The sequence below is a fragment of the Leucopleurus acutus genome (genome assembly GCF_964270905.1).
Source record: "Leucopleurus acutus genome assembly, chromosome: 14".
Lineage (NCBI taxonomy): Eukaryota > Metazoa > Chordata > Mammalia > Artiodactyla > Delphinidae > Leucopleurus > Leucopleurus acutus.
In genome coordinates this window covers 32349414-32374866 of record NC_139156.1, presented here as the reverse complement: position 1 = coordinate 32374866, position 25453 = coordinate 32349414, and the positions used below count along the sequence as shown (strand labels likewise).

The 25453-nt window shown below is 35.0% G+C and overlaps 1 protein-coding gene across 1 annotated transcript in view; it reads left to right on the top strand.

The window, feature by feature from the left end:
- Positions 1 to 23550, top strand: part of TBC1D12 (TBC1 domain family member 12) — a 96396-nt gene extending 72846 nt beyond the window's left edge. Inside the window, exons 4-13 of the mRNA XM_082854134.1 lie at positions 2817 to 2899; positions 3246 to 3363; positions 4578 to 4684; positions 11210 to 11290; positions 13908 to 13996; positions 14893 to 14964; positions 18020 to 18148; positions 18408 to 18517; positions 20637 to 20895; positions 21682 to 23550. Of these exons, the coding sequence (XP_082710260.1) occupies positions 2817 to 2899; positions 3246 to 3363; positions 4578 to 4684; positions 11210 to 11290; positions 13908 to 13996; positions 14893 to 14964; positions 18020 to 18148; positions 18408 to 18517; positions 20637 to 20895; positions 21682 to 21750 (1117 nt within the window). The 3' untranslated portion in view covers positions 21751 to 23550. The remainder of the gene's footprint in view (positions 1 to 2816; positions 2900 to 3245; positions 3364 to 4577; positions 4685 to 11209; positions 11291 to 13907; positions 13997 to 14892; positions 14965 to 18019; positions 18149 to 18407; positions 18518 to 20636; positions 20896 to 21681) is intronic.
- The last annotated feature ends 1903 nt before the right edge of the window (positions 23551 to 25453 follow it).

The following is a 25453-nucleotide window of genomic DNA, read 5'->3' as shown; positions in this document are numbered from 1 at the left end:
CTGTTTCTTTGCATCCCTTGTAATTTTTATTGGATACCAGCTATTGTATTTTTACATGGTTGGATATTGGACTTTCTTTTATTCCTTTAAATATTTTTTTGGTTTGGTATGCAATTAAGTTATTTGGAATTGGTTTGATCCTTTTGATATAAGCATTGTTAGGGTGCTTCCAGAACAGCCTTTAGTTTAGGGCTAATTTATCCTTACTACTGAGGCAATACCCTAAGGACGCTATCTGATACCCTGTCTATTAGGAGGTCTTTCTACTTTGACGGATCAATCCAGTGTGATTTTGAGATTGTTCTGCCTATTTCTTGTGTTTCTTTCCCTGGCCACCATAATTACACGCGTGCATAGGTCAGTGTTCAGGCAAAGCCTCTGCAGCTCCCTTCTCTCTGGTACTCTGTTATGCAAATTCTGGCTGTCCTGGGCTCCCCAACTTCAAACTCTATTTCCTCAACTCAGCAAGACTGGTGGGCTCTGTTTTGGCACTCTCTCTTACCACTGAGACCTGGAAACAGGCTGTTAGGTCAGGCATTTGCAGGGTTTCCTTGTTTATTTCCTTTCTCATAAGGACCACTGTCTTGTGCTGCCTGTTGTCCAATTATCTTTAAAACTGTTGTTTAATATATTTAACTCATTTTTCTAATTAATTAAGACAAGAGGATAAACCTGATCTCTCTTATTCCATTATGGCCTGAAACAGACATCTTAACCTTTATTCCTCCCTGCTACAACATACCTGAGGAATCTAACTCCAGAAGAGAAGAAGTAGAATGTATAATTTGAAAGTTTGTCACATACCTTTTCCACCTAGCCTGTTGAAAATAATTTAAAAATCTAATTCCAAAAACTGGACCTTATTATGACATATTTGGATATGGTAATATTCAAATGTGTTTCTTCTTGCATAGTCATGTATCTAAATCACTGCCTCTGTGATTTAGTTTATAAACCAAAATATGGTATATGCAAGTAACTGATTATCAAATTTTTATTCAGAATGGTATCTTAAATCTCTAGTAAAGTGGAAAGCATTTTGTTATAAAAATATACCTGCACTTACATTATGATCTAGGAATTCTGCTCTTAGGTATTTACCAAGAGAAATGAATGCAGATAGCCACACTTGAAATGAATATTTATAGTAGTTTTTATTCATAGTAGCACCTAACTGGAAACAATCTAAATGTCCATCTACATAGATAAATGGAACATTATTCACCAATTAAAAGGAATACATTACTAATACACGAACAGCGTGGATGAATATCAGAAATATGCTGAGCCATAAAAAGAAACAAAATTGAGTTATTTGTACTGAGGTGGATGGACCCAGAGTCTGTCATACAGAGTGAAGTAAGTTAGAAAGAGAAAAACAAATGCCATATGCTAACACGTATATATGGAATCTGAAAAACAAAAAAAAAAGTCATGAAGAACCTAGGGGCAAGACAGGAATAAAGACGCAGACCTACTAGAGAATGGACTTAAGGACACGGGGAGGGGGAAGGGTAAGCTGGGACAAAGTAAGAGAGTGGTAGAGTGTATATATGGACATATATACACTACCAAATGTAAAATAGATAGCTATTGGGAAGCAGTCGCATAGCACAGGGAGATCAACTCAGTGCTTTGTGACCAGCTAGAAGGGTGGGATAAGGAGGGTGGGAGGGAGGGAGACGCAAGAGGGAAGAGATATGGGGATATATGTATATGTATAACTGATTCGCTTTGTTATAAAGCAGAAACTAACATACCATTGTAAAGCAATTATACTCCAATAAAAACGTAAAACTATATGTGTGTGTGTGTGTGTGTGTGTGTGTGTGTGTGTGTGTATGCTGAGCAAAAGAAGCCAGGCACAAAAGAATCTATACAAAATTCTTTAAAGGCAAGTGACTAATCTGTATTGATAGAAATCAGATATGTGATTGCTTAAGGTAGGAGGTAGGTAAGTATTAAGTGTAAAGGGGTCAAAAAGAAACTTTCTGGAATGATAGGAACATTCTATATCTTGATTGGTCTGTTGTTTGCACAGGTATATAAATTTGTCAAAACTCAACAAACAGTACTCTTAAAACATGTTTGTCCGTTTTGTTGTGTGAAATTACACCTCAAAAAAGTTGACTAGGGATTTCCCTGGTGGTCCAGTGGTTAAGACTCCCAGGGGGCCTGGGTTCGATCCCTGGTCAGGGAAATAGATCCCTCAGGCTGCAACTAAGACCTGACCCAGCCAAATAAATAAATAAATATTTTTTTTAAAAAAAGTTGACTAAAAAAAAAAAAACTATAGTAAGTGGGTTTAACAAATAACCTAGGATTATTGGCTAAAATTGGACGTGTTTAAATGATATATAAACAAATATATATGATATATAAATTTATATACACACAAATGTATAACAAATATTAGCAACCTGGATTCTGATTCTTTTCTAAGATGCAGAGTTCTTTTCAACCTTATACTTTCTTTCTTTTTTTTTTTTTTTTGCGGTACTTGGGCCTCTCACTGTTGTGGCCTCTCCCGTTGCGGAGCACAGGCTCCGGACGCGCAGGCTCAGCGGCCATGGCTCACAGGCCCAGCCTCTCCGCGGCATGTGGGATCTTCCCGGACCGGGGCACGAACCCGTGTCCCCTGCATCGGCAGGCGGACTCTCAACCACTGCGCCACCAGGGAAGCCCTTTATACTTTCTTAATGTATGAAATGTGAAGGTTGGGTTAGAAATTCTTTGTATCCAGCTATAAAAAGAAAAGAAGTCAATAAACTTAAGTTAGTCTTTTAAAAGTTGACGTAAAATTTGTTTTTCCTCAGAAATCTTCCTGCCAAATCTGTGGAAGAAGCTTTACGTCACCGACAAGAATATGATGAGATGGTGGCTGAGGCTAAAAAACGAGGTATAAAATTTAACTCCAATTGGTATATTTAATTTATTGGTATCAAAAGGAAATGAATTTCAGTAGGATGGAACATGGTGAAATTGACCAAGCCTGTCTTTAAGATGATGCTGATTTCTTATTTTTCTAACTAAATTTGTTCTTAAAGAGAAATAAAATGTTATTCTAGAATCACAGTTTTTCTGTAAGTACTTTTACAAAACTATTATGAGGAGAAAGGCAGCAGACTATCTATGAGAGACTCTGTAATTGTGTCATAAACCTGGGGCTACTAGTATCTTAATTTATAAATGAAGATATTATTCATGAATCTATTCCTGAAATAATTTTTACTTGTTTAAAACAGAAATTAAAGAAGCACATAAAAGAAAAAAAATAATGAAAGAACGATTTAAACAGGAAGAAAACATTGCAAGTGCAATGGTAATTTGGATCAATGAAATACTACCCAATTGGGAAGTAATGTAAGTAAGCAGACTTTTCCTGAATTTCAGTCTGTCTCCAAAGGTCTCGTTTCCAATTTTGTATTTTTATGACTTCCAGCATGTATCTTATGTTTTAGCTAAATTATACTATTAACCAATGTTTGAAAACTTTCATGCTTATCTCTGTGCTTTGCTTTTGTATATCCCTGTCTCTAATGCCTACTTCCCTTACTGACCACCCTCTGTGCCTGTCAGAATTTTACCTATCATTTGAGTCCCATCTGAAATGTTAGTTGATCCATGAAACTTCTAATTTCCTCAGTTACCATATTTTCTTAATTCTAACGTACCATCTATTACAAGATGCACTATTGATGTAATAGCAGGTTTTTTGGCAAAGAAAATGTTAAATGTGTACCTTCATTGTAATATGCATTTATTAAATGTTAACTATTAAAGTGGCTTCTAATATGCTTCTCTCATAATCAAGATAGTAAGATATATATGATCTTTACCTTCTGTGATGTCTCATTATACTTGGAGACTAATACACTTCTTGCCTTACTTTGCCTTTTATTTTTTGACAGTATTTTTACACATACCTTATTTTTCCTCTAGACTGGACGGTAGGAGATGTCTTCTGCAATGCCTAGTGTAGGATGTGCATTGGGAATTTGTTGAATATTGTCACAGTGTGACAGATACTATATTAGGCTCTTTATACAAGTAATCACATTTGATTCTTATAACCTTTACTCCCATTTATCTTATAGGGAAGCTCAAAGTCAGAGAGGTTAAGTGATTTGCCCAGGGTTGTACAATTAATGGTTAACCAGATTTGAACTCAAGTCTATCTGATTTTAAAGTGCACACTTCTTTCAGTAGACTGTGCTGCCTCTCAAAGACTAGGGCTTTACCCATAGTAAATATGTTGTGATTTTGTTTTTGGTACTGAATTGGCAATGCGTTTTTATGTTCCTTTTATCTTCTTTTTTCATAATTGTCCCCATATTTCTGATTCTCTCATTGTATCCTTAGTATAAGTGGCAGTTGTAGAAGGCAGTTCCCTTTAAATTACTATATATTTTTTGGCTTTTTTTGCCTACATACATGAACCCAAGAAAAGAGTGCATCACATACTTAACTCTCTGTGTTCTGTAGTCACTTGGTCATAGACTAGATAAACCATCATGCAACTAGTGTTTTTGGTATAAAAAGTAACTTTCTCCTTTTTTCTCCCCCTTTAATTCTAGGCGTAGTACAAGAAGAGTTCGAGAATTGTGGTGGCAGGGATTGCCCCCTAGTGTCCGTGGGAAAGTTTGGAGTCTAGCTGTAGGAAATGAACTAAATATCACTCCTGGTTTGTATTCTATATTCAGTTACTCCCACACATGCAAACAGCCATCTTCAGCGTTCCAAAGCAGATTAGTAGATTGGTCATTTGAAAAGGCCATATATGGCCATATACCATATGTGTCATTTTAAGAGCATGCTTCATTCCCTACCCCCTTCTAAAACCTGGTAAGATTTAATAAGTAAGTTACTATATTTCATATTATATAAATAAGGTTTGTGGGTTTTCCTTTAGTTTACAACTGTCAATAATAATCTTGACATCTAAATATCTTAACTGTGGGTAACTTCAAAAACTTCTGGGTCAAAAAAAAACAAACTTCTGGGTCTAGGTAACAATAGGTGAATAAACATATACAAGGAAAAATAAAATAGTTGTGGAAAAGTTTCCTCTTTTTTCAAAACCATAAATATTGAGGGAAAGCTAGAAATTTCTTTTCCTATCTTTCTACCCAAACCAGTCATTTTGAATTTTTTTATTTAAAAATTTTAAAGTTTAAAAAACAAAAAGAAGTCAGATTCTCATTGTTTTTATTTTCTTAAGTTTCTTAAAACCTTTACGCATAGGAGTAAAATGTAGATAGGAGTAAAATGTAGTGTAGTTTTTTTTTGTGTGTGTGTGGTACGCGGGCCTCTCACTGCTGTGGCCTCTCCCGTTGCGGAGCACAGGCTCAGCGGCCATGGCTCACGGACCCAGCCGCTCCGCGGCATGTGGGATCTTCCCGGACCGGGGCACGAACCCGCGTCCCCTGCGTCGGCAGGCGGATTCTCAACCACTGCGCCACCAGGGAAGCCCTGTAGTGTAGTTTTGATGAACTAAAAAAAATTACATACAATAAGGATATTATCAGTAAGGTAAAATAATTAGTAATAAAAGATACTAATGGTCTGAGTGATAATGATAATGCCAGATAAAGGTACCACAGAAAGACTTAGGGACTCTAATATAATAATGTAAATAATACATTGTTACTTAAAATTTTTTATTTACATATTTATTGAAAAACAGTCAAGCAATAGTAAAGTACAAACTGCATGTTTCGTCCCCCTCTTCCACCCAAAATTCTGCTCTTGATCCTACTCTAGGTACCATTTAGCAATTTGGTGTATGTTCTTCCAGATCTTTTTTTTATGCACATAAAAAAGTGTACATCTACATATGATAATTTTTAAGCCTTCTCTTTTTCTTCCTTTTATTTTTTCCCACAAACCATCTGAACATCCCTCGATATCAGTGCATAAAAGGGGCACTTATATGTACTGTAGCTGCACTGTATTCCACGGTTTGGCTATAGTATAATTTATTTAACCATTTTCCTAGTGATTGCTAAATCAAAGACATATATGTTAAAACAACATTAGGACTTCGGTCCAGTGGTTAAGGCTCCAAGGTTCCAGTGTATGGGGTGCAGGTTCAATCCCTGGTCAGGGAACTAAAATCCCACATGCATGCAGTGCAGCCAAAAAATAAAAACAAAAAACAAAAAAAAACAACATCAAGGTACCTGTCTTTTTTTACTCCTCAAAAGTGATTAAAATTAATGAAAATTACCCACATAGAGGATGACTGAAAATAATTTAGAAATATTTACCAAAAGCATCAAAAAATATAACCTTTGATGGATTTATTCCAGTTCTAACACTTTAAGTAAATAAATAATCAGGACTGGTTTCAAAAGCTTTTCTACAAGGATATTCATTACAGCAATCAGCATTATATATAGTTGTACAGAATTTATAACAAAAATCTAAATGTTTATCTTTAGTCTTAAAAGTGATGCCAACTTTGAATAGCATGATCATGTATAGTTTATAAAATTGATTTTCACAAAAATCCTATAATGAACATGTCATTTTAACTTGACATTTTCTTTAATTAAAAAATTAGAATTTTTAAAAAAAATTAGAGGGCTTCCCTGGTGGCGCAGTGGTTGAGAGTCCGCCTGCCGACGCAGGGGACGTGGGTTCGTGCCCCGGTCTGGGAAGATCCCACATGCCGCGGAGCGGCTGGGCCTGTGAGCCTGCGCGTCCGGAGCCTGTGCTCCGCGGTGGGAGAGGCCACAACGGTGAGAGGCCCGCGTAAAGGAAAAAAAAAAAAAAAAATTAGAATTTAGGGCAAGAATTGAGTTTTAAATTAAGCCTAGAAAAGGTATTGTATTGGTTAAAGTTTTAGGAATCAGTTTTGCATATAGGTGAGATGAAGAAGTATGGGTGGCTATTTGAAGTTTTGTTTGCAGTTTTGTTTTTTTTTGAGAACTTTGGGTTTACACTTTTAGGTATCCTGACAACTTAGACATTAAAACATTGGTTAAGTTGGTATTAATCTTTTGTGATTCTCTAATCAGAAAGTTATTTTTTAAGCTTGAAATTTGCAAGGTTTGTAAAATAACTGGGTCATTTATTTTCAGTCATTTTAGCTTCTCTCTACTAAACAGTTATGTATTCAGGAGTGAAACGGGTACTCATTCTCTTCTTCATTAGTGGTGGGAAGAAAGCTAAATTTCAGTGGAAGTAAATTTAGTTTTGATAACTTTGTTTATTTTAGGGGCTCTAATAGTTTGACTCTTTTCCTGTTGTATTTGTCTTAATCATGAAATTTATAACCATTAGAGAATAGTAACTAAGAATAGGGGTTCTAAAGTCAGTCAAATGTGGTTCAAATCTTGGTTCCACTGACCTTGGGCAAATTACTTAACATCTAGAGGTCTTAGTTTTCTTCATCTGTAAATGGGGATAAGATAATTAGCTATCTCAAAGGAATGTTCTAACAGTGATTTGTGATGATGAATATCAAATTATAGTGAAAGTGAAATTTACTGAGAATGCATACAGTATCATTACTGTCAGAAAACAAGAAAGTGAAACATACACTGATCTCAAAGTATTCTCTGCTCAAATCCAAGATACTTCTTTAGTCTGCTTCAAGCTCTACATTTGTACATACAGAATAAAATGTGTGACATGCCCAGTCAAGCATGAAATTGAACTGAGATGCAGGTCATCTTATTATAGATGAGCACTGTAACTCTTCCGTGAAGAGATATCCTTTGATGTTTGGAAATGCAGTGCTACATTTTTATTATTGGATCAATTTTGTGACTTCCAAAAGTGATGTATTTATTTCATGAGCCTTTTTTTTCCAAGACAGTTTTGAAGTTTGAGTAGAACAGTGAAACTGGAATTCCTAGCTTGGAATCAGTTTGAAATGAAAAAGTGCAAACCTCAGTCTAAGAACTGCAAAAAAATTATATATCTAAATTTTAAGATTATATCTACATCTTATATCAAAACATTGATGGAGATGGGCACAAATAATAGAAATTTTAAGTTTTTTGTTCTTTTTAAAGTTCTTCTTTCCAAACCATGAGTAGTAACAAGAAGTGAACAGAAGGGAGAAAGGGTCAGAATAGTAATAGTCTATTTGAAATGTAAAAGTCAGCAATTTTATAATGATCTGGTTCTTGTTAGTATATATATTGGGTTGGCCAAAAGATTCTTTTGTTTTTATCTGTAAGATGGCTCATAGCACTTAGTTGTCTTTAACTTCATTCAAAACACTTTTGTTAGATTGTATGTGACAGCTGTCATATCAGCGTGAATTTTAAAAAGACATCAAAATTGGTGAATTTTTGTGCAGCCATTTTAATATTGAAGATGGAAGAAAAATCCCAACATTTTTGGCATATTATGCTTTATTATTTCAAGAAAGGTAAAAATGCAGCTGAAATGGCAAAAAAAAGATGTGTGCAGTGTATGGAGAAGGTACTTTGATTGATCGAACGTGTCAAAAGTGGTTTGTGAAGTTTCGTGCTGGAGATTTCTCGCTGGATGATGCTCCACGGTCAGGTAGACCAGTTGAAGTTGATAGCGATCAAATTGAGACATTAATTGAGAACAATTGAATGTTATACCACGAGGAAGATAGCCAACATACTCAAAAAATCCAAATCAAGCGTTGAAAATCATTTGCACCAGTTTGGTTATGTGAATCACTTTGATGTTTGGTTTCCACATACGTTAAGCTAAAAAAAAAACGACCATATTTCCACATGCGATTCTCTACTGAAACGTAATGAAAATGTTATGTTTTTAAAACAAATTGTGGGGCTTCCCTGGTGGCGCAGTGGTTAAGAATCCACCTGCCAATGCATGGGACACAAGTTCGTGCCCTGGTCCGGGTAGATCCCACAGGCTGCAGAGCAACTAAGCCCGTACACCACAACTACTGAGCCTGCGCCCTAGAGCCTGCGAGCTACAACTACTAAAGCCCATGCTCTGCAACAAGAGAAGCCACCGCAATGAGAAGCCCATGCACCGCGACGAAGAGTAGCCCCCACTCTCCACAACTAAAGAAAGCCCACACAGCAACGAAGACCCAGCCATACATACATACATACATACATACATACATACATACATACATAATAAAGTTCCCTTTAAAACAAATTGTGACAGGCGATGAAAAGTGGATACCATACAATAATGTAGAACAGAAGAGATCATGGGGCAAGTGAAATGAACTATCACCAACCACACCAAAGGCCGGTCTTCATCCAAAGAAGGTGATGTTGTGTATATGGTGAGATTGGAAGGGAGTCCTCCATTATGTGCTTCTTCTGGAAAACGAAATGATTAACTCCAACAAGTACTGCTCCCAATTAGACCAAGTGAAAGTGGTACTCAACAAAAAGCATCCAGAATTAGTCAACAGAAAACGCATAGTCTTCCATCAGGCTAACGCAAGACCGCATGTTTCTTTGATGACCAGGCAAAAACTGTTACAGCTTGGCTGGGAAGTTCTGATTCATCTTCCATATCCACCAGACATTGTACCTTCGGACTTCCATTTAGGTCTTTACAAAATTCTCTTAATGGAAAAAATTTCAATTCCCTGGAAGACTGTTAAAGGCACCTGGAACAGTTCTTTGCTCAAAAAGATAAAAAGTTTTGGGAAGATGGAATTATGAAGTTGCCTGAAAAATGGCAAAAGGTAGTGGAACAAAAGGGTGAATACATTGTTCAATAGAGTTCTTGATGAAAATGAAAAATGTGTCTTTTATTTTTACTTAAAAACCAAAGACACTTTTTGGCCAACCCAGTGTTATGTATACTTAATATGGTACAGTCATACATTGGGATACTGTGCAGTTGTTAAAAAAAAACCCCACAAACCTAAAGTAGATTTATTCTACTAATGTGGACCAACTTCCAATGTGATAAAGCAAGATGCAAATCAATGCATGTAATATGTTGCCACTTTATTTCAAAGGAAAATATATATGTATATGCTTGTGTTTGCATATTTTTATCTTTAGAGATTTGGTAAGCAGAAAGTGCATTGGAGGGAAGGAAATTTATTTTTCACTCTATACTGTTTTGTACTGTTTGAATATTTTAGAAAATCACATTCATATATTACTTTTAAAAACAAATACATTTTTTAGTTTTATATTATAATTAAAAAAAAATTTTTGGCCGTGCTCTGCAGCTTGGGGTATCTTAGTTCCCCAACAAGGGATCGAACCCACACCCTCAGCAGTGAAAGTGCCAAGTTCTAACCAATGGACCACGAGGGAATTCCCTAAATACATTTTTAAAAAAAGATTAATTGAAGTAAAAAATGTTCTTGGTATTTTGGGCAATATATAAACGTTGGTATTTGGGCAAGAAGTACTTTTTGCTGTTTTGTCATGGAAATTTACTATTTTATGTATTTTTAAATATCTATAATAGAAAGTAGAAACAATTAAAATTTGAGAATTGAGAAAATTTTTCAATTTCTTTTATTCTTGAAGTTTTAATGAGATGCTGTATATGGAAGCACAGAGTGGTAGTCTCAAAAAGTGATTTGGCAATTAGTGTAAGATACGGGTTGAGATTTTTGTATGTAGGCCTTCTGGAGAAATTTGTGAAGTTTGGTAGCTTTGGATGGCTTAGGTAGCCTTAGATAGCAATATCATAATGGAGAAACCAGTTTCAAGAGAGAAGGAAAGCAAGAAGTAGCATTTGCATTTATTGAGGGTCTATAAGGTGTCAGGAGGTGTATGTAAATTATCTTATTTAAGCATCAGTAACCCCATGAGTAGGTGGTGTTTTTCTCCGGTTTACAGATGAAGAAAGCCAAGTTCCAGAGTGATCAAGTACCTTTCTTGAAGTCCCACAGGTAGTAAGTGGCAGAGCTGGAATTTGAATCTAGATCTGACTGACTCCAAGAAAATCATGTCTCTGCTATTCTACAGTGATACTTCTTCAGCAGAAGCATCTCTTCCTGCCTCTTAACATTCATTCTATATTGTAGCTATTTGGATGACCACTCTGCAGTATTTTCTTTGCTATCTTTCTGATTGAGTAATGAATAGTTTTGGTAGAATCAAGTACTTCAATTTGCCACATTTTTGATGCCGGCTACATAAGAAAAATCTGACCTTATAATAGGATTTTTTCTCTTTATTTTTAAGTAAGTAAAAATAGAAAATATGAGAATAAATTTCTTTCCTATTATTTATGAATTTTTGTTCTTTTTTTCCCCCAGAACTTTATGAAATCTTCCTCTCAAGAGCAAAGGAACGGTGGAAAAGCTTCAGTGAAACAAATTCAGAGAATGATGTAGAAGGTGTGATTTTTTTTGTTGTGGTTAATAAAAATTTCTCAAAATCCAGTTGCTGAGATACTAGTGTGATTTTTACAGTGTATCAGGAACTAGTAATTCTTCACATACATTATCTCCTTTAACATTATAACCCTTTAAGTAGATGGTATTATACTGAATGATATAAGAGGAAACTGAGGCTCAGAGTGTTTAACTTGGGAACAGTGAAGCTGTAATGTAAACCCAGGTTGTTGAACCCCAGAGTCCAGGTTTTAATCACAACAGTAAGACTAATGGGATACAGTATTTTTAGGCCAACTCTTAACTTAAAGATAGATGATCTGCACACCTCACTTGTGACCTGTTGTCTCCCCTGACTCTCACTGACTTTCATTCACTCCCTAATGTATTATTTATAATTCTTATTGTGCCTTAACCTTTATTCATTTAATTCACGCATAGACTTCATCTTTCCCTCCACTCTCATCAGGTTTTTTTCCTAATCATTTTGGCGAAAACAGGAACACACTTTTTTCCTGTCATCATAGTTTATTAAATTTAGGTAAATTTATTTAAATATTTCTTGTCCTTGAATAATGGGGAGCTGTTTATCTGCCAGTCACTTTTCTTTCTACTTCATAGAAGGCAAATTTTTCTCTTCCCTGTAAGTAAAACTCTAAAAATGAGCATGGTTTAAGGGCAGAGAAATGGTGCATATCTCATAGTGGTTTTCTATGAGTATGTAAACAACTCTGTTAAATTCCTTGAATACTCTTTTTTCTAATTTAGAAAAGTGAACAGTATGGTGGGGAAAATTGACTAAACAAGGTTAGAAAGAAGATTTGATTGGCAGAAAGGTTCATGTAAGTATCATCCCAAGACCTGTTAGCTATGTCAGCTATTTGTGGGAAACTAAAAGTTCAAGGAAGAAGATGTAAGAAGTTTTAATTGGCAGGGCCTCAGCCTGAGTTTTAAACTCACTTATGAAATATTGGAAGCGTAAGAATTAAAATTATGAGCATTTACTTCAGAGACATTTTGTCATGATTAATAAATGGTAAAAGTTATATTTTAGTAGAAATTAAATGTAAATGAAGAATTGTTTCAATCAGAAAAACTGTTCTGTTTAAATTACTGATTTCTTATTTCCTGGGTGTTTATAATTTGTAGTTGTCATTAAACTTTTTTGGCCATTATCTTTTCAAATATCACTTCTGCCTCATCTTTCCTCTCCTTCTAGGACTTCAATTACATGTATGTTAGACCATTTAACAGTGTCCCATAAGTCTCTTATACTATTTATTAAAATTCTTTTTCTTTCTGTGCTTCAGTTTAGATGATTTTTGTAATCAAGTTCATGAATCCTCTCTTCTTTTATATCCAGTCTATTAAATATGTCCTATTTATCCAATATATATCTTTAATTTCAGAAATTACACTTTATAATTCTAGAATGTCTACCTAGTTCTTTTTATAGATTCTATTTTTCTGTGGAAATTATCTTTCCATCCCACACATTTCCTCACTCATTTTCTCTATTTTCTTTAACATATTTATAGCAGTTAATATCCTTGTTTAATTCCATTCCTGGATCATCTGCAGGTCTGCTTCTATTGGCTGGGTTTTCCCTTGATTATACGTCATATTTTCCTGATTCTTTGCATGTCTTAAAAGTTTAAATTGTATGTTAGTTATTATAAATAAAAAAGGTATAAATTGAAGCTGGTGTTTCCCCTCAGAGGAATTATGCTCTTTTCTGTTAGGCCATTGGGTTATTGCCTCAATTCAGTCAGTAACTGAGCTAGGTTGGGCAAGATTACAGCTTTAGATAGACTTAGTTAATCTTGGGTTTCAAATTTGTTGATAGGACGAACTGTCCTATTTTGACTACAGGCTCCCCTCTTCAATGAGACATTCTCCCAAGGGCCATGTGCTTACGAGTTATTTCATTATGTCTTTCCAGCTTGGCCTTCTGCACTACACTAGCACTCAGCAAAAGTCCCACAGGGTAAAACCAGATATACATTCAGGCTCCTCCAGATCCTTCCTGTCACATCAGTCTTATGTGGCCATGAAAAGCTCTTCTGGTTTCTCTTTCCCTAAGCAGAGTACCTTTGTCTATGGAGGCTCAATCCTGAGCCCATTCTGAGACTTGGCAGATGCCCCTAGAAAGAAAAATGGCCACTGGTATCCACTCACCTAGGAAAGGGAAGGCTCTTCTCTTTCTGGGATTTATATCCTTTAGACCGCTTTCCTGGCCCTCAGCAGTGAGAACATGGAGTCCTAACCACTGGACCACCTGGGAATTCCCTCTTATGCCTTTTTTAAAACAAGTGGTATTTGAAATTCATTCTTTTTCCTAGTTGTTATTGTGGCAGCAGTAGCCTTCCCCTACCTTCTATGAAACCCAGAAGCAGAAATCTTGCACCATAAAACTTTCTGATAAATGTATAGATACTTTCTTCATATTAGAGGCTCTAAGTTCCAGTAAAAGCTATATGGCATTTCTTTAAATTTCTTAATTATTCAGCTTTTAACTTTCCTTAAGTAACATATATGCTGTGTGATCATTCTGTGTTGGTAAGATTGAACTTGGTATAGTCAAGTAATCATTTCAATTTTATCTAACTGGCAAATGCAGGTGTATCTGTTGCTGATCGGGAGGCCAGTCTGGAATTAATTAAGTTGGACATATCCCGTACATTCCCATCTCTCTACATCTTTCAGAAGGTAAGGGTTTCTAACCAGCTTGTAACAACTATTTTTTTTTTAATCCAAGGGAACAAATTCTCTAAATGCATAGCTCTTATTTTTTAAAAGGCAAAACTGTAAAAATTGTAGACCTTTATATAAAAAATGTAAAACTAGTAGGAAAAGAGTAAAGGCATTTCTGTTATTTTATTCCACTGTTTGAATGCATTGCAGTTAACATAGCACATAAAGGTACTTGATGAGTTTTCACTGAAGTGAATTTCTTTGTTTCACTTTCTATTCTGTAAAATATTTAAATTTTAACATTTTTGCCTAGTATATTGTTAAAATATAAAGAAGTTTGTTCCAAAACTTTAAAATTTTCATAATTATAATACTATTGAAATAGGAAGAAACAGTTTATTTTTTGTGCAGAGGCTGTTATGAAGTTGTTTATATTTTATGAGGAGAGAAATGATTACATTTTATGTCTATATGACTCAAGTCTTTATTCATGGAATTCTTCTATCTTTATATTGATAAAATGAGATTAAAAATTTTACCATTAAGATTAAAATTATTAATAAACTTAATTTCATGTAGCTTGATGGTTTTCTCTTGCTGAAACTGTATTATAGCAAATGAAAGAATCTATTTCCATTATAATTTTATTGTACCCAATTTAGACATCTTTAAAATTGCACACAAACTATATAGCTTGTATCCATCCATCAAGTGAGTTTATTTGGCTTTTTTGGTTTTCCATAATTAAATATTTTTTATTCATACTTTAGAAAACATCTTTGCGGAGTGATAAAGTATACTGACTAAAACTAGTCATTTAGGAAATGTAAAGTTTATTAACATGTTTTTTGAGAATTAACTTAGAGACAGTTATTTGTATAGCTTGACATTTCATTTTTCTCTCCTCTAAGGGTGGCCCATATCATGATGTCTTACATAGTATATTAGGGGCATATACATGTTACAGACCTGATGTTGGTTATGTAAGTATTTGTTTCAGTCTGCTTTTTGAATATAAACATTTTATCTCTCTTATCTCATAATATCTTATGTTGTATTAGCTCCCAAATGTCTGTATCTTTATGTTTTTTTTTCTTGGTCATATTAACTTACCCGGAGAGGAATCTTCCCATCTCCTACCAGAGGCTTATGAGACTGATAGCCAGCTTTCTCGGAGAGCAGCTGGGGATTTTACCATTCAATTTGTAAACTTTTATTTATTGTTCCTGCTGTGGTGCCTTCTCCCTTTCTCCCTAACTCTCCTTTTCCTGACTGTCCCTTCAGAGATAAACCTCTTTTGTTCTGCTGGGTTGAGGGAAAGGTAGATGGATACCTGTCCATACAGGATAGAGGACGGGATTTGCTCCTTTCACAGATTTTCAGCCAATCCTAGTTTTAGCCCTACCTTTCAATTTTAGAGGAACCTGATAACTTCACTTCCTGAGCTTTCCAGATTTTGTGACTGAATTGGCTTGCTGCTTATTGGTTTCCTCCTCTGCACATATTTTAGTTTCAACATTCTCCATTTAGTTAAATTAAAATTTCTAAAATGCTGTTGACATCTTTTATCTACTGTTTATATTATTTTCCATTCTTTTCATCCTCCTAAGTTAATATTTATCTTTTTATTTACTGTTATTTTAGTTGGATTTGGGAGGGAACAAAGAAAACTGTATGTTCAATTTGTCATGTTTAACTAGAAATCATTAAACCTTCATCTTCTTGCCTTTGTCTTAAAATAGAAGAATTTTAGAGATCTCACAATAGGGTGGCTGTGTGGTACAATTTATCCTATTTTGTTGCATGTTCATTTGTATATTTGTTTATTGATCCACTTAACAAATATTTATTGTGTGCTTATTGCTATATGCCAGGCTTTGTTCTAGGCATTTTCTTCACCTTAGTGAACAAAAGAAAGATTCTTCCCCTTTTCTTTTTTTTTGCGGTACACGGGCCTCTCACTGCTTTGGCCTCTCCCGTTGCGGAGCACAGGCTCTGCATGCGCAGGCTCAGTGGCCATGGCTCACGGGCCCAGCCGTTCCGCGGCATGTGGGATCTTCCCGGACCGGGGCACGAACCCGTGTCCCCTGCATTGGCAGGCGGACTCTCAACCACCACGCCACCAGGGAAGCCCCCTTTTTGATGCGTATAATTTAGAAGGAGGAGACAGACAATAAATAACAACAAATAAGTAAATCATATGTTATATTAAAAGGTGATAAGTGCTATGGAAAAAGTATGGCACGGGTTGAGGGGAAGTGAAGGTTTGGGTATGGAACAGCTTGTAGTATTAAAGGATATGTCCTTATGAAGGAAGTAAAATTTGAACACAGAATCCCTCTTGCTCATGTGTTCTGTAATAGAACTGTAAAGACATTATGTAACCCCTTCACATTTTAAAGTTGACATTCATTTAAATTTTTTCATTATAAGTTTAATTGTAAAGGATTTAATTTTTAGCACTTGTTAAATATTGATATTTTAAAATAAAACTCATACTTCTTTTAAAAAGTGTAGCCAGTAGAATTTTAACACTATAATGAGTTTATATATGTCATCATCCATTTAAAGAAAAATACATGAACGAGTTCTTCATTAATACTCTACAGAATACACAGATTTATTGGCTCATTGTATTTATGTAAAATGACCACCTTAGAACCTAATTGGTGATGGCAAGCCTCACTGGCAAGCCAGTCAGTCAAATCAAACTTGTTTTATAATATATGATAAGAGTAGTATAAACTGTATTGGAATACATATTTCATGATGTGGTTTGATAAAATAGGTTTTTAACTGCATTAATGAATGATACATGCTTAATCTATAAGTAAATCACACAGAAGTTTTATCTGTGGAATTTCTTCAGTATATCTTGTAAAAATTTGGTAATGGTTCACATTCCAGTTATATTTAAAATAACCAAGGACACCAATCTGTATTGCTCTTTTATTTGTTCTCCTGGTCTCTCTGTGTAAGTCTGTTATACAAATCTCTACCAGAAGTGCTCTGTAAACTGTTTTTTTAATGAAAGAATGAATATTTTTACAACAGCAGTTCCCAATTACTTATCTGCTAAAAAATGTGCAATAGCTGCTCGTAACTCACAAGCAAACATCTGTATAGCTTAGCCTTTTACTGAAGACCTTTCATAATTTGTAAATGCATCCTACTTTTTCTAATTTTTCCCATTAATCCCATTATAAATCGTTTGTTCCAACTGTGCTGGCCCTGTATGTCTCTGCTGACGTGTCTTTTCCATCTTAGAATGTTTTTTCCTCATTTTTCCAGCTGCTCTTCCGGGAATCCAGCCTCACTATCCTAACCCCCACAGCCTCTTCTTTCTTGGAATTTCAGCGGCACTTCTCATAGATCTCTCTTTTTTTTTTTTTTTTTTTTTTTTTGTGGTACGCGGGCCTCTCACTGTTGTGGCCTCTCCCGTTGCGGAGCACAGGCTACGGACACGCAGGCCCAGCGGCCATGGCTCACAGGCCCAGCCGCTCCGCGGCATGTGGGATCTTCCTGGACCGGGGCACGAACCCGTGTCCCCTGCATCGGCAGGCGGACTCTCAACCACTGTGCCACCAGGGAAGCCCCTCATAGATCTCTTTTGTTCCTAGTTCTTCACTTTCTACCTCAGACAGATGTGTTATAACAATGGAGACAGTCACCTAATTTTCATTAAATTTTGTGAGTTTATACTCTGAAATACTTCAAACTGAGAGAAAATGAAAACTAGGTAGAATACTGAGATAGACTTTTGTAGCAAGTAAAAGCTGATACTTTTTTCTTTTTTCCAAAATTTTCCCTAATACTTTTTAAACCACATGAGCAAGAAAGAAAAGTAAAATTCAGGGAGATTTCATAATTTTTAATGGTTCTCTATATTTACCTTTGTTGGAAAATAAAAAGAAATTTTAAAACTTGGTTAATTCTACTTTGTAATGTCACTTTGTAATTTTTCAGGAATACAATAAAATAAACTGTATAGAATTATTATTGTAAGCACATTTTGATTAATTTCTTTTCCCTTTGAAGGTCCAAGGGATGTCCTTCATAGCAGCAGTTCTCATTCTCAACTTGGAAGAGGCAGATGCCTTCATTGCATTTGCAAATCTCCTGAATAAGCCATGCCAGTTAGCCTTTTTTCGTGTGGATCACAGCATGGTATGGACATTTGGAATGAATTGTGTTTTTCTTTGACAGTTTCTATAGTCTGAATGCCCTTTTAGAGTGAAAAACAGTAATTAGAAGACTAAGATAATCTGATCTAAAATAAGCTTTTCATTGAATTATTATAGTTTTATGAATGCTTGATGAAAAGACTCAGAGATGTTAAGCAAGATTTTCTATTACTATTAAGGATTTATTTTCTCTATTTCTAGAGTGTACTCTTAAATAATTTTGTTGAAATTTCTATCTTTAGATGTTGAGATATTTTGCAACGTTTGAAGTATTTTTTGAAGAAAATCTCTCCAAACTGTTTCTTCATTTCAAATCTTACAGTCTTACACCAGACATATACTTGATAGACTGGTAAGTCATAACATATGTAAAATATAACTATTAAAAGGAAACAAAGTGTAACTTTTTGCTTAGAGTAAATTTCATGCACAGTACCATACATATAAAAAGCTCTTCGCTTACATGTAGAGAAACTCTCATATTTTTGTGGAGAGGCATGTGATTAAGAGCATGGACTCTGGGTTGAAATCAGAATCCCTCAGTTTGTGTTTCAGTTTCCTAACTATAAAATGGGAATAATAATATCTATATCTTGAGTTGTAGTGAGAGTGTTTTGCATGGATAATCTCATTCAATGCCTGGTACATAGTAAGCTCTCAGAAAGAGTTACTTGCTGTTCCTTTAATATTCTTAACACCAAGGGCTTATGATAGTTATGATAGTGTTTCTTTATCGAGGGCTTTGTTTTTTTCCAAGGCCTTATCCAGCTTTCTGACCGAGTAATGATGCCTTATTTAGGTGCTAATGTCTTTTTTCAACTTTACAATTCTAGCTCTTCTGTTTTAACTTGGAAATTTTGCCTAGGACTCTGGTGAGCAGTAAAATCGATTATAGAGAGGGCGGGTGAACTTTGCCCAAGAGATGGAGCAGTTGATCGTAAGATAGACTGTTAGGAGTACATGTGAAATATTTAAACCTTAAATCCTAATCATTAAACATCAGTGGGTTTCATATAAATGATATTGTTTTAGTATGGAAAAATAAATTAATAATGGCATTGATCAAGTATCTTTCCAGTTGTTTGAGGTTTCTTTTATTTAGGCTTTAAAAAAAAACTAAGTTATTTTTCAGTGTATTCTCTTCCATTCCCATTAGGAACATTAGAATTCTGTTGAATAGGACCCAAGATCATAGGGAGAGGGTTTTATAATATGGGACCCAAGGGACCAAGATCAAATATGTAAATCTGTAAAAGAAGGGGGGGAAAACTCCTCAACTGTCCCTCTTAAGGACTGTGAACATGAGGCAAAGCAGGATCACAATTGATAAAGGGAGCAGGATGGAATTAATACTGAGTGAGTACTGTATACTAGAAACTCCCTAGGCAGTACTGGTACCCTTTCTCATTTTGAACAGTGAATTAGTATTCTCTGAACTACCAAGAGTATCTTTTTTATTATGCAATTAAATGTGTTTATAACTTAAGAAGTAGACACGGATTTTTGTTTCACTGCCTCTGTTGAGCTTATAACATATGAATCCCAGGATCAGTGGTGCAAGAAAAAAGAGGAATAAATGAGTGGCAGTGCTAAAAGAAATTTTTTTCATTTTTTAGTGGGAGAGCCTTTAGTTTCCTTGTTCACGCACGTTTCATCAGCAGTACCTCAGATAAACACAGTCTGTGTAAAAATGTGTACCTTCTTTGCCAAGGCAACATCAAGAGAAGTTCTCTAGCACCTACTCTCCCTACTTCCTCAACCAGAGTGCTACCCCAGAGTACCACTGGATAAAGACTTACATGATCAAACATTATCAGAAAGGATGTGAAAAACCATTTTGGTGATTCTATTGGAGGGTATACATGCTCCAAAAGAAGTAGTAAGTAAAGTTTGGTGAAGGGAAAACAAAACAGTGGATGTTTGTGGAAAGAGAAAAGAGGAAAGTCAGACTTTATGGTTTTGTATTTAGGTTACTAAAAGATGGTACCTGGTTTCCTCATACAGTAGTAAGAAGTAACTTGTATTGAGCATTTCTTATGTGCCTGGCACTATTCTAAATACTTTACATTTTTTAACTCCTTTAATTTTCAAAACAATTCTGAGAGTTAGGTAATTTTATTTTGTTTACTAATGAGGAAACTGAGGCACAGCAAGGATGAGTATCTTACTCAACGTAACACAACCAATAAGTTGCAAATCTAAGATTCAAACTCAGGTATTCTGATTTCAGAGCCCATACCCTTAACCATGAGGTTATTCTGCCACTCTAGTTTGTATTAGGCCATATCTCGACGTAAGGTTGTAAATTCACATACTTCATTTCCAACTACTCATGTTCTTTGAGCAAAGGAGCCATATCTTATTTGCCTTTTTCACCCTAATTAAGCACTGTTCTTTTTATATAGAGATACTTAATGAGTGAATGAATAAATGAATGAAAAATTCCAATGACTTTTTCCCCCTAATTTTAGGATCTTCACACTATATAGCAAATCACTACCACTTGATCTGGCCTGTCGAGTCTGGGATGTATTTTGCAGAGATGGGGAGGAATTTTTATTTAGGACTGGATTAGGAATCCTCCGACTATATGAAGATATTCTCCTACAGATGGACTTTATTCATATAGCACAGTTTCTAACTAAATTGCCAGAAGATATCACATCAGAAAAGCTGTTCACCTGTATTGCAGCCATCCAGATGCAGAATAGTACCAAAAAATGGACTCAGGTAGAGTGGCATTTTCCTACTTGTAATAGATGTATAAAAACAGTCTATTTCTTGTAAAAACAAAAAGTCATGTATTTCTCAAATATTAGTGCTTAAATTTTTAAAAAACTTACAAAAATAATTTTTGACTTTGACAAAAAAAACGAATTGCTCTGCTTTCACCTCTCCAGACTTACGGCTTTATTTTTATGTAAGTCCAGTAATATTTTATGAGTTTAGTGAAGTACAGCCTACAATAGTCATGTATTTGCCAGGGCAATTGTATAATTACCTTGGTATTTCAGATAGACAACAGTTGTTTTAAATACCTGATGTGTACTAAGGGTTTGCAATAAAAAGAATGTAATGTACAATCCTGACTTTTTAGATGCTTAATCTTGTTAGGGAAGCAAATATATTGGAGGGAAGCAAATATATTGGCAGTCTAAAGTTAAATGACATAAAAAATAGTGTTAACACTTGCTCCATGAATGATAGCCAGTAGGCATTATAAGCTCTCAAGTTTTATTGCTTATGAAAATGAAAATATAAGAATATTGGTCCAGAGGATGTTTTGTTACCTAACAGTAATTTTATAATATTTGGCAAGTGATGAAAACTGGAATCTAACTATATATCATAAAATTGGGTTGAAACAAACAAGAGGATTTGAGAATGGCAGTCTTTCAGGGGACAGAATTATGTATACTAAAGCTGTTTCATGTTAATAAACTATAGTTTTTAAAATCTCTTTAATCTGCATGGTAGTTTTTTTGAGGATTAATGTTTACTTTATATAATTTCCAGGTCTTTGCATCTGTGATGAAGGATATTAAAGAAGGAGACAAGAATAATAGTCCAGCTCTGAAAAGCTAATCTTCAAAATTAACAGACTAATTGCAATATTAAAAAAATGTTTTTGATAAAAGTATTTTGTTTCCTATGTAAACAGCATGGAAGAAAATGTTGAAGAAAGCTAAGAATCAAGACTTGGAAAACCGCTGATTTTCAATTCCATGGCTGAAGTAAATGAGTACCTATTGACAGTATTAATAAAAAAGTATTTTATAGGGAGAGCCATTTTACAAAGAAAAAAGTTTAAATGGCTAGTTAATACTCCGTAATTTGGAGTGAACAGTTTAATGCAATAAATTTTTTTTAACAGCTTTGGAGATAGTTCAGATTTTTACATCTTTTCTTTTTTAACAATTAGCATAAAGGAGGAGCATAACAATTAGCACTTTGGAGGTCAGAACAGGATTGTTAAATACTACTTTAACTTCCAAAATACTATTTGAAATAAACACCTTAGTACAGATATTATCTCCAGTTCCACACATTTGAAGATATTATAGACCAAGAATAAGCAACATTGATTGTAAATTATTTACATCACTCAAGTTGTTTATCTTCATTCACAGGTTGGGGCAAATTTAGGTTATCTGGGAACTAGAAATATTGGTAGGAGATTGTTTAGCATTTGTGTAGGTGTTTTTCCACAGTACCATGTCTATTTGTTTTTGAAAGGAAATTGTTTCATTTCCTCAAGGAATTCCTATCACTCAGCATTTTAGCCTCTCTGTTTCTAGTCTAAGAAATTGTTCATCTAGTAATTTAAGAAAGCTAACTGGTAGAAGAAATTTCTTTGCACTTTAATGGACTGAAGGCTTTTTGGGGGGAGTAAGTCCATAAATATAAATGAGGTTTTTCACTGGTAAGAGTAAAAAGTCATGAATTTTGAGAGTTCTTAATTAGAATGCTACTTGGCAAGACTTTAAATTTGTTAGTTAAAATTCTTTCACTGTAGAAACAAAATCTGTTAATTCCAGTTTGAAATTGGAAATCTTAATATGTAGCCAAGTCCATGACTTGTAAAACACTGTGTATAATTTTCTAATCAAAGGAAATAAGAGTAAAAGGTAAAATTAATTTTTTTCTAATGAGTAACTTTGATGATATTAGGATAAAGGAATGATTAACTATCGGTAAATTGACATTACATTTATTATAATATGTTTAATTCTTAAACCTAAAATAAATCACTTGAATATCATGAGTGATATCTATATAAAATGGTATTTGGTTAATAATTAGATTTATAGTGTGCTTTTTTGTTGCAATTTTGTTTGAAGCAACACTTAAGCACACTATTTCTGTTAGTGGTATATAGTCTTCAAACTAACAAGCCTGAGAACCTTGTTAGTGTAGCACCTGCCTCTTTAGGAGTATGGGACCAGACGGTACCTATGTATTTTTACCCCATGGGTCATTCTAGCCTAGGGACCACTAATGGAACCCTCAGAAGTTAACTCCTCTCCTAGGAGCTTGCTTAGTGGAAACTAGTAGTGTAGTAAAATATTGAGGGAGTACCCAGGGTCTTAATAGGTTTTAGAATGACATTTTAACTCTGGTAACTACTTCCTTGGTATTGGTGGCCCTGATAGAGGGAATGTAACCCCTGGCAGTAATCTCATTGAGGTTATACTCCCTGCCTAAACTTAATCTTACTTTTGTGTATTTGTTTTCAGAGTTGGACCTAAGTTACTGTATTTCTTTTTCTCATTTTTATTATTGTACAGTTTCTTTACCTTTCAAATATAAATGTGTATATAAAATGTAAATACAAGGAATTTATTAAAAACCACTATTAACAGTTACTGTGTAAATAAAACTCGTAAGCAGAGTGATTACTTGAAATGAGTCTTCATTATTTTGGGGATATTTAACTACATGTGGAGATAAAAAGGGGATAAACTTTTTTGCCAAATTTCTCTTCCTGGGATGCACTGGGCCTTTAGCCTCTTGAGACTGACAGTACTGGCAGCTAAAATATTTTTACTGTCTTTTCCCTTGAACCTCTTATACATGCAGTATGGAGTTACTCATTATTCACATGGTCAGTTGTATGACAGTTTTTTTGGTTAAAGTATATTTTCAATTAAAAAATAACTTTCCTAAAAGCCTCAAGATAATGTGAAATTTAATATGGTGTTGTATTTGTTTGTCTATTTAATCAGTATTTCTCACTTCATTGTCCTTTTAGCACAGGTCTACATTGTATTATTTAAATGCTACTGGAAGACTCCAGCAACTAGCATAGTTTTCTAAAGTCAGAGAACATAGTCATAGTTTTTGTTGATTTCTTTTGCAGTGATGACCTTCATATAATGTTGTTGGTTTGAGTATATACATATATATATATATATATATATTTTTTTTTTTTTTTTTTTTTTTTTTTTTTTTTTTTTTGCGGTACGCGGGCCTCTCACTGTTGTGGCCTCTCCTGTTGCGGAGCACAGGCTCCGGACGCACAGGCTCAGCGGCCATGGCTCACGGGCCCAGTCACTCCGCGGCATGTGGGATCTTCCCAGACTGGGGCACGCACCCATGTCCCCTGCATTGGCAGGCAGACTCTCAACCACTGTGCCACCAGGGAAGCTCCATATATATTTTTTTAATTGAAGTATAGTTGATTTACAATGTTTGTTAGTTTCTGGTGTACAGCAAGGTGATTCAATTCAGCTATACATACATACACATATATATTTTTTTTTCATATTCTTTTCCATTATGGCTTGTTACAAGATACTGAATATAGTTCCCTGTGCTATACAGCAGGTCCTTGTTGTTTATCTGTTTTATATATAGTTTATATCTGCTAATCCCAAACTCCTAATTTATTCCCACCCACCACCCCCTGGCTTTTCCTCTTTGGTAACCACAAGTCTGTTCTCTATGTCTGTGAGTCTGTTTCTATTTTGTAAATAAGTTCATTTGTGTCATATTTTAGATTCCACATATAAGTGGTATCATATAGTATTTGTCTTTCTTCTTCTGACTTACTTCACTTAGTATAATTTCTAGGTCCATCCATGTTGCTGCACATGGCATTATTTCATTCTTTTTTATGTCTGAGTAGTATGCCACTGTGTATATATACCACATCTTTATCCACTCACATGTTGATGGACATTTAGGTTGCTTCCATGTCTTGGCTATTGTGAATAGTGCTGCTATGAACATTGAGGTGCATGTATCTTTTCAAATCAGAGTTTTCTCCAGATCTGTGTCCAGGAGTGGGATTGCTGGATCATGTGGTAACTCTTTTTAGTTTTTTAAGGAACCTCCATACTGTTCTCCATAGTGGCTGTACCAATTTACATTCCCACCAACAGTGTAGGAGGGTTCCCTTTTCTCCACACCCTCTCCAGCCTTTATAATTTGTAGATTTTTTTTTTTTTTTTTTTTGGCCACACCATGTGGCATGTGGGATCTTAGTTCCCCAACCAGGGATCGAACCCATTTCCCCTGCAGTGGAAGTGCAGATTCTTAACCTCTGGACTGCCAGGGAAGTCCCCTATTTGTAGACTTTTTGATGATGCTGGCCATTCTGACTGGTGTGACGTGATACCTCATTGTAGTTTTGATTTGCATTTCTCTAATGATTAGTGATGTTGAGCATCTTTTCATGTGCCTTTTGGCCATCTGTATGTCTTCTTTGGAGAAATGTCTCTTTAGATCTTCTGCCCATTTTTTGGTTTGGTTGCTTGTTTTTTTGTTATTGAGTTGTATGAGATGT